Source organism: Manihot esculenta, chromosome 8 (assembly GCF_001659605.2).
Source record: "Manihot esculenta cultivar AM560-2 chromosome 8, M.esculenta_v8, whole genome shotgun sequence".
Classification (NCBI taxonomy): Eukaryota; Viridiplantae; Streptophyta; class Magnoliopsida; order Malpighiales; family Euphorbiaceae; genus Manihot; species Manihot esculenta.
Genome location: NC_035168.2, coordinates 1,926,784 through 1,936,125, shown reverse-complemented (window position 1 = coordinate 1,936,125; position 9,342 = coordinate 1,926,784). Strand labels below are relative to the sequence as shown.

Genomic DNA, 9,342 nt, shown 5'->3' with positions numbered 1-9,342 from the left:
ATAGGGGTAACCGACCTCGAAGTAAATAGTGATTCACAGCTGGTAATCAATCAAGTGATGGGAGTGTATCAGGCCAGGGACCCCATCATGCAAAGCTACCTTGATAAGGTAAAAACTTTAGAAGCCGAGTTCACAAGTCGAGGAATCAACATCAGGTTTCAAAGAATACCTCGAGAAGAAAACGAGGAGGCAGACCTGCTGAGTCGGTTGTCTAAAGAGGAGCTAGAGCAGCTCCCCGATGAAGTGTACATACAGCATGTCCATACCCCTGCATTTGAAAAGACAAACACGGTACTGCAGGTGGAACAGAGCTCAAACTGGATGACCCCGTATCTAAAGTACCTGGAGAAGGGCGAGCTCCCCGAGGATAAAGACGAAGCCAGAAAGATAGCTGCTCGAGCGGCCAACTACCAAGTAATAAGGGGAACCTTGTATAGAAAAGGAAAGTCCAGCCCATGGCTCCGATGTGTGAGTCCGGAAGAAGCCACAAAGGTAATGGAAGAGATTCATAGAGGTCTATGCGGAGCCCACGAGGGAGCAGGGACGTTAGCCAGCAAAATATTCAGACAGGGATATTATTGGCCCACGGTCAAAAAAGAAGCAGAAGAGTTTGTTCGGAGATGTGACGTATGTCAAAGATTCGCTAATGCCATCAGGACCCCTGCCACTCCTCAGGCAAGCATATCCAGTCCGTGGCCTTTCTCACAATGGGGAATCGATATCCTGGGACCCTTCCCCAAGACTACGGGGCAAAGAAAATTTGTAGTGGTGGCCGTGGAATACTTCTCTAAATGGCCAGAGGCAGAAGCTATAGCCACCATCTCAGCTCGTAAAATGATAGATTTCGTATGGGGGCATATCGTTTGTAGATTTGGCATACCCAGAGTGCTTATCTCAGACAATGGTAGACAATTTGACTGCAACACTTTCAAAGCCTTCACGACGAACATGGGAATATGGCATAAGTTTTCCTCCGTAGCTCATCCCCAGACCAATGGTCAAACGGAAGTTACCAACAGAGCTATCCTCCAAGGGTTGAAGAAGCGGTTAGATGGTGCAAAGGAGAATTGGGCAGAAGAACTCAATAGCATCCTATGGGCACTCCGGACCACTCCCAGAGCGCCCACAAAGGAAACTCCATTTGCACTTGCTTATGGCACAGAGGCCGTAGTCCCAGTCGAGTTGCGGATTCCCACTCATCGAGTCCAATTCGTTAGTGAGGACACTAATGGGGACAAATTGAGAAGCAACCTGGATGCTCTGGAAGAAGTGAGGGAAGAAGCTCAAATCCGAACTGCTGCCTATCAACAACGAGCAGCGAGGTATTATAATCAAAAGGTCAGAGAAAGAAGCTTGAAGGTAGGCGACCTGACCTTAAGAAACCTAGAAGCTACAGGGAAAAGAGCAGCTGCAGGAAAATTAGCGCCAACCTGGGAGGGACCTTTCAGAGTGACGAAAGTGGTCAAGCCAGGAGTATACCGAATAGAAGATACGCAAGGAAATCCTGAACCCCACGCTTGGAACATCCAGCATCTAAAAAGGTACTTCCCTTGAAATATTTGTAAGAAAAGCATTGTATTTCGATAAAAATGAGCAAAATTGTTTATACAATGTGATTATCTTTATGAATAATATTTTCCCACAAAAAGACCGGGATCCCCAAGATCTCCCGGGTAACCAAACAAGACCGGGATCCCCAAGATCTCCCGGGTAACCAAACAAGACCGGGATCCCCAAGATCTCCCGGGTAACCAAACAAGACCGGGATCCCCAAGATCTCCCGGATAAAATAAAAAAGACCGGGATCCCCAAGATCTCTCGGGTAACCAAACAAGACCGGGATCCCCAAGATCTCCCGGGTAACCAAACAAGACCGGGATCCCCAAGATCTCCCGGGTAACCAAACAAGACCGGGATCCCCAAGATCTCCCGGGTAACCAAACAAGACCGGGATCCCCAAGATCTCCCGGATAAAATAAAAAAGACCAGGATCCTCAGGATCACCCCGGAGCAAAAAACAAACAGGATCTCGTAAGATCTCCTGAAAATAATGGTCGGTGAAGGATTTAAGAGCCTCCCGAAAAATGAAAATTTCCCCTATCATACGCAGGGACAAATTCGTAAAAAGCGGGTTCCGACCTGAAAAAGCTCGGGGCATAATATTGTCGACCTCGCAGAAGATACGGTTCCGACCTCACAAAAAAGGAGAACCCTAAAAAAAAAAAAAAAAAAAAAAAAAATAAATAAATAAATAAATAAATATCAAGAAACAAATTAGGTTCCGACCTCGAGGAAAAGCTCGGGGCACCCCAGCCAGTAAACATGTTCCGACCTCATAAAGAGGCAGAGGGCACGACGGCTAAAGAGTGCCGAACCCAAAATGCATACTAACGATTAAAAATTTAGCCAAGATAAAAGGCCGGGCTCCCAGCTCGGATAAACATATATCCTCAAAAACCCAAAGGCATGAAGGCCAAGGAAAAAACCAAAATTCTCTAGAAACTTAACCGTCTAAGGCATAAATAAAGAAGAAGAAGGCTACATCCGAAGCCCAAGTCAGTTTACCAAAGTACGAGATTTGATCACACTATTAGCTAAAAGCTAAAGGTCAATACAGCACTTATAAGAATACATTACAAGGCATATGAAAAACCAGGACAGTTCAAAAAATTGATATTTTATTAAATCATTACAATTCACCTCTCAGGCGAAGTAGGAGGATAGATAGTCCTTAAAGGACTTACATCAGTTAAAACTCCCTCGCCCACACTATCCCTATTTGCAGTAACATCTGCAGGAAGCTCAGTATCCCTTGGATCAGAGCTCTCAACATCAGCAGCAGGAGCAATTTCCGACCCAAGGTTGGGGTTCTCCTCCTCAGCAACAGGGTCGTCATCCTTCGACCCAAGGACTTCCACGTCCTCTTCTTCCAGCTCGGCGTCATCCGAGGAAGACACAGTTGACCGGCCACCAACACGGCAATCTCCCCGGGGCATAGGTAAATCATCCTCTCCATACATTACTGGCTCGCCATCTGAATCTACTTCACGCTTGCGAAGCTCTGACAACGGGGTATCAGGAGCCCACCTAGCTTCTCTTAAACCACGATTATAGCCGGTTGAGTAAAAACGGAGGGCTTCATTAACAATAGCCCTCTTCATTTCACCAGAAGCTAAATATTTACCAAGATGCGCTTCACAGGCCTCAGCTACAAACTCCTTAAACTCAGAAGAGTCCTTGTAGTCCTGAACAGCCGACTCACCGGCCTGAACGATTTTCTCCTTCAGCTCGTCAGACTCCTGATACTCCGCTATGCATTGCTCGCGTACCAGCTGAGCTTTACATTCCAACGCCCTGACTTCCTGGTTAAGTTGATCATGACGAAGTTTGAATTCTTCAGCCAAAGAAGTCAGATCTCTGATACGGTCAGAACTTGCACTCAACTCCTGCTCGAGGACCTGCACCCGAGCTAGGGCCGCCTCTTTCTGAGTTCTCTCCTCCTTCATATGAGCTTGAAGTCCATCAAAATCTGCCTTTAAGGCATCATACTGGAGCTGGACCTCCGCTTTTTGGCCCAAAGCCTCATTCCTCTCTTGAAGAGCATTCGCCATAGAGGATAGTTGCTCCGAAACTCCCTTGCAGCGAGCCTCCAAGGCCGTTGCCCTCTCATCAGACTCTTGGAGAACTTTGCGAGTCCGAGACAGCTCATCTTCTAAAGACGAGGTGTGCTTCGCTGTCTCAGCTGTTTCCTCCTCAGCCCTTTTAAGGGCCTCCAATGCAGAGTTCAATTCCGCCTGGAGGGTCTGGATTTGTTCTCGAGCAGCAGCCAGATTCCCCCTCGCATCATTAGTTGCAGATATATTCTCCTCTCTACGCGCTTCCTCAATCCGGCGGTCTACAGACTCCCGGAAGGAATGATCACGGATATCCACCTCCGTGACAAGACCCGTCACCTGGCACAGGAGAACAACAGTCAAGAAAACAAAACAGAACAAACTGAAAAGACAGGGAAAAATGACTTACCATCAGTAGCATCTCCCTGATTGTGTTCCCGAGCTCTTCACGAGAACGAGATCGGAAAGATACCTGTTCCTCAGTAGAACTGGCTAAGAGACCAGTCAGGGCAAGAAGACGGGGATCCGAAACTTGTGTAACCCCGCCGAACATCTGCATTCTGAGCAGGTCAGCAACAGCACTGGCTGGAGACTCAGAGGTAATGTCCGACGCTTTCAAAGCGTTGCCAGAGGAAGGTAACGGAAGCTCGGCAGCAGCACTTTTTCCTTTCCCAATGGGAGGAAGAGCCATGGAAGACCCTGTAGTAGCCCTGGATTTCTTCCTAGCTGGAGATGGGACAGACGTTCTCGGAGGAGCTGGGCGCTTGTCCCCGGTCTTTGCTGGAACGACCCCAGAACCCTCAGGTTCAGTCCTCACAGGGGCAGGGGCATCTTGGGTGAGATCCTCTGGAGTTCGGTCCTCAATAAGGACGATCTCCAGTCCTGTCCCGGAATCCTCCTTGTCTTTACCCCCAGATACCTTCTCAGGAGAGTGGGCAGTACCCCGCTCCACCTGCTCAACAACAGAAGTCTGCTCCGTGATAACCAAGGAAGCCTCTATCACGGCCTCTGAGGAGGCTGGAGCAGACCCAGACCCTTCGGCAGACTCCAAAGGCGAGCTCGGTCCGCCACGGCCAGATGGCCTGGATGACTTGGAGCTGCGAGAGCTCGGCTTTGCAACTTGAGAGGGAACTTTGGCTGGAGATCGGCTAACCTTCTTGGAGGAAGTAGCTTGAACCACTTCCGCAGCAGCTTCAGATACTGAACGACCAGCTGAAAAGGCATCGACGATTGCATGAATATTGTCCCGAGATAGGACAAAGTTCTTGGGAAACTTGACCTCGTCCATTTTTACTTCCGAAGCTGCGAAAATGCGAAATCATGAAAGTTAGCATACATCCTGATATTACAAGCAAAGGAGAAACCAAATAACTGGGCAGAGTGCTATACCCATGGACCGGACGTCCCTACGATTAGACACGTACAAACACTTCTCGACGTCATACTTCCGATCAACGGAAGTCAGCCGGAGCAACCCTACTTGCTCAATAATACTCAACTCGGGTAGGTCGTTGCAACCCGGATAGATCTCTCCCCACCTTAAATCTACCTCCCACTCTCGGCCGGAACCTGATTTCAGCTCGGCCACAAGGAAATTCTCTACCCATCCCTTTATAGAATCCTTGTAGCCAGTGAGGAGAGACAGCCCCCTACGGGGGGAAAAGTAATAGAAGTTTTGAGCCGCCTTTACCAGGCGGAAAAAGGTAACAAACAGACAGGCCGTGGGTGCAAAACCCCACCCCAGGCAGATAGACTCGAAACAAGACATGAACAAAATGGAATTTGGGGATAACATTCGAGGAGTTACCATGAAGTAATCAAAAACCTCAATAAAGAAAGGAGTAAAAGGAAGTGGTAAACCAAAATCTCTCTGCTTCAAGAAAAACACTATACTACGATACTCTTGAGGATCCACCAAACCCGGAGGAGGAGGATAAGGAAGGACTATCCTCTCATTTGGGAGAGGTGCCCGAATCAGATACAGAGGAGTATCCAAAAGCCTCCGAGAAATGTATTTAGTTATGTTAGCAGGGGTAATGTGGGACTCAATGTTAACAACATCAGGGAGTTCTGAAATCGCCATAGAAGAACAAGGAAGCGTACCTGAGAATGAAATAAGGTAAAAACGCAGAAGGAATGGCAGGAAGACAGAAAGCAGAAAGGAGTTGTTTTCCTCAAAAGGCAGAAGGAATTCGAAATGACAGCCAAATAATGAAACAGCACTTTAATCTGTACAGTTTTGTCTTGGAGCGGCGCGATCATTAATTACCCTCGAAGTTTACCCCCCCGACGGTTGGCTAACCGGTGGGAAGGTAAAGGGGGCAAAAAGAGGGGCAAAAGGATGACCGCTGGGCTTCTCTGCACACAACAGGGGCCAAGTCCATCATAATGGCCCAGGGTTCAAGGGCCCACGCGCCGCATAAGAAGCCCAACTCGTCAGTCAAAGTAACTTAGCCCACAAAGATTTACCTCTTTATCAATAAAGGGGATAAAGGGGCAAGTTGTGAAGAGACTCAACAGTACGAGCGAACAGGAGCACAGTCCAGGTCAGACTTGCTTATTATTTAGAAAATTATAAGTTCTGACGCGATTGTTATTAAAATAAATACTGAGAGACCGGGGCGCTGAGGACACCTCGGAGTCATACAGAGCTAAAGGCTCAGAGTTCAACTTAAAAGCAGAACTCACAGCTCGGTATTCTAGCTCGGGAGAAGAAAATCGAAAGCAGAAGCTCACGACTAAGTATTTTGGCCCGGAAAAATAGGGCTCGCAGATCGGTCAGTCCAGTTCGGAAAGCGTAACTTGAGACCTCGATCAACCAAAGAAGCACAAAGCTCAAGATAAGTCCGAGCTCGTAGGTCGGATAGTACAGCTCAGTGGAGTTAACTGACCTCCCAGTCAGTTGAGTAAGTCTTAAAGCCGAGCTCATAGGCCGGATAATACAGCTCGGAAGAAGCTAACCGACCTCCCAGTTAGTTATATCTTAAGATCGAGCTCGTAGGTCGGACAGCATATCTCGGGGGAGCAAGCCGACCTCCCAATGAGTTGGGTCAGTCCGGAACTCGGTTTGTCGACTAAAAGCGGAAGTTCCCGAGTATTATTATTTTAGTTCGGAAGAAACAAAGTTCAGCTAGTTAGAACTACAAAGAAGACAATACAAGTACTTCATCCACAACAAAGAAAGAAACAAGCTCAAGTATGAACGAAAAATCGGAATTTCATTAAAAGAAAAGTACATTACAGAATGGAAGACTATCCTTTAAGGATTTACATATCCGAACCTACATTACAGAATGGAAGACTATTCTTAATGGATTTACATATCCGGGTACTTCGTCGACTACATCCGACCTCAGTATTCAAGTCTTCGGTCCGGAGGATACTCCAGCTCGATATGTGAGTTCGGCAGAAAGGCCAAGATTTGTCTCGCCGCTGTAAGGAAGCTCCTGACGTTGATTCAGAGAAAGCGTTTCCCCCATAGGTCGGCATTCGGTTACCCAAATGCGATGCAGGAGGTGCGGTGGACCTTGGTTCCGCATAATATTGATACTTCACACCAAGGCCACGCAGGATACAGGTATTGAACAACATTCACTGTTCCATCATAGATAGACATTCTGAAGGGCAATGGAACAAGTGAATGTTGCAAACCTACACCCGAATGTGAGGCTCGATACAACCATGCACATTCAGGGAAATCAGCGAAATATTCTGAAGAGCAATGGAACAAGTTAGAACCCTCAGCATCTTGAAACATATATGGAGCCAGCACCTCTCAGGAGCCCGAACAACACGCAAAGGAGGAGGCCGGCCAGACGACCTGGGTGAAACCGTTTCAGCAACTTGCCGAACAGCCTCACCCAGCGACTGTCCTAGCAGCAGAACCTCCAAAGCCTCGTTCAGACCCCCTGAAAGTAACCTTAAATCTTTAAAATTTTTGAACTGACCCATTTTTATCTCAGGCACTGCAAAAAGTTCAAAAACAGATACGAGTCAGAACGAATCCTTATCAGAGAAAAACAAAATAACACAAAAACTCAGGATTACCTCCGGCCACTTAAAGAAGGCGTCAGATGGATCCTCCACAGATGAAACAGGACGATCTCGCCGAAAGAAGGGAGCAGACAGAAAATTGCAACGAGGGCAACCCTTGTACCAACAGAGAGTTTGAAAACGAAGAAAAACTGGCGTTGATATATACTTGAAGTCTGAGGCCTAAGCACAAAATAGAGTTATACTAGACTCTAAGCTAGCCAAGCCAGACGTTCCTCGGAAAGGAAAGAAAAGACAAGCCCAGATAATGATGACAGAAAAGCAGAAACAGCGGAGAACAGAAAGAATAGAGAAAAGCCAGAGATGGAAAAGGCAGATGGAACTCAAAGACTGCGCAACGCCAGAAAGATGAAAGAACTTTATGGAGGCATCTGAACACGAACAGACGCGGTATTAATGGTTTTTGATATTCACCCCCTCGACAGTCGGAGCAATAACTGCCGAGAAGGTGAAGGGGCAATTGATAACCGCTGGATTTCTTAACTCCGGACCAGGGCCTCGACTATAGCCAAAAGCCCATCAAGCAGAGGCCCACACACGCGAGACAAGCCTGACCCGTATGCCTTCAAAGGCCGGGCTCACCCATCTCCTCCATTCAGGCCGGCCCGACCCGCGCCAAGCAAGCCCTCTCCTCTTGGGCTCAGCATCTGGCCCGACTCTCAGCCCAGCCCAGTGTCCAGACCCAACTCAGACAGCCTGGCAGATCCGCACGGATGTACGCATGGAGAGAATCAGAGGCCGTTACGAATGGAGCAGGCGGCTGATACCCTCGTACACCCAAATCTGCATGCCAGAGCCGCGTGTCCCAATCACGGAGAGGCCTTTACACTTCACCATGAGCAAAGCAAAAAGGATAAAAGGGGAGCACCCTCCCCAGACAAACTAAGTTTTTGAGGGAAGTCTAAGAAAGCTGTATTAACCATCATTCTATAATACAAAACCCTTGTAAAACCCTACTCTATTGGATCTCAGATTATCAGTTTCTAATTTATTTATATAATTAAAATTATTTGTTAACTTATTTAAATATAAAAAAATAAATTTTAAAATTTTATAAATGATAGTTGAGGAATATTTTATTAATGAATGAGTTTTGTAGACCATTTAAATTTAAAAAATAATTTCATTTTAAAAAATATAAATTTAGTAGGTAATAGGTTAGATAAGTTAAATTTAAAAATACTTAAATATAGGTAAGTATGATTTTTATAGATAATATATTAAATTATTTAAATTAAGAAAAAATAAAATAAAAATATTATTTTTATAGCTAATAGGTTAGATAATTTAATTAAAAAATAAATTTTATAATAAATGTTATATTAAATGGTTATGTTACTATTACTTGTCACGATCATTTTAGAAAGATTTTTTTTATAATAAAAATTATTAAAAGTTAATTTAATAATAGGACGAGGGAGGAGTCATTGTTCAGTTGATTATTAAAAAAAATATAATTATAAATATAAAAAAATAAAATTATTATTATTATATTTTAATTAATAAAAAATAGATAAATTAATATTTATTATAATATTTTATTAATTTTTTATAAAATTTTAAATATATATTTATTTTATATATTTTATGACCATTCATTCAAATAAGGCCTATAAAATTTCTAAATCCGTCATGTATTTACATGTATATATATATATATATATATGCATCGTCG

General features: G+C 45.1%; 1 protein-coding gene across 1 annotated transcript; it reads right to left on the bottom strand.

Annotated features, from left to right (window-relative positions):
• Positions 1–2,696: 2,696 nt before the first annotated feature.
• On the bottom strand, positions 2,697–4,902 carry LOC122724380. The gene is made up of 2 exons (XM_043959114.1): positions 4,024–4,902; positions 2,697–3,953 (listed from the first exon to the last, which is right to left on the bottom strand). Exons 1-2 carry the CDS (start codon positions 4,900–4,902, stop codon positions 2,697–2,699), a joined length of 2,136 nt encoding a protein of 711 aa, XP_043815049.1.
• Positions 4,903–9,342: the final 4,440 nt, after the last annotated feature.

Coding starts and splice junctions, on each gene's coding strand:
- LOC122724380 (XM_043959114.1), bottom strand. CDS start 4,902: ATGGACGAGGTCAAGTTTCCCAAGAACTTTGTCCTATCTCGGGACAAT. Junction 3,954..4,023: donor TCAGGGAGATGCTACTGATG/GTAAGTCATTTT, acceptor CTCCTGTGCCAG/GTGACGGGTCTTGTCACGGA.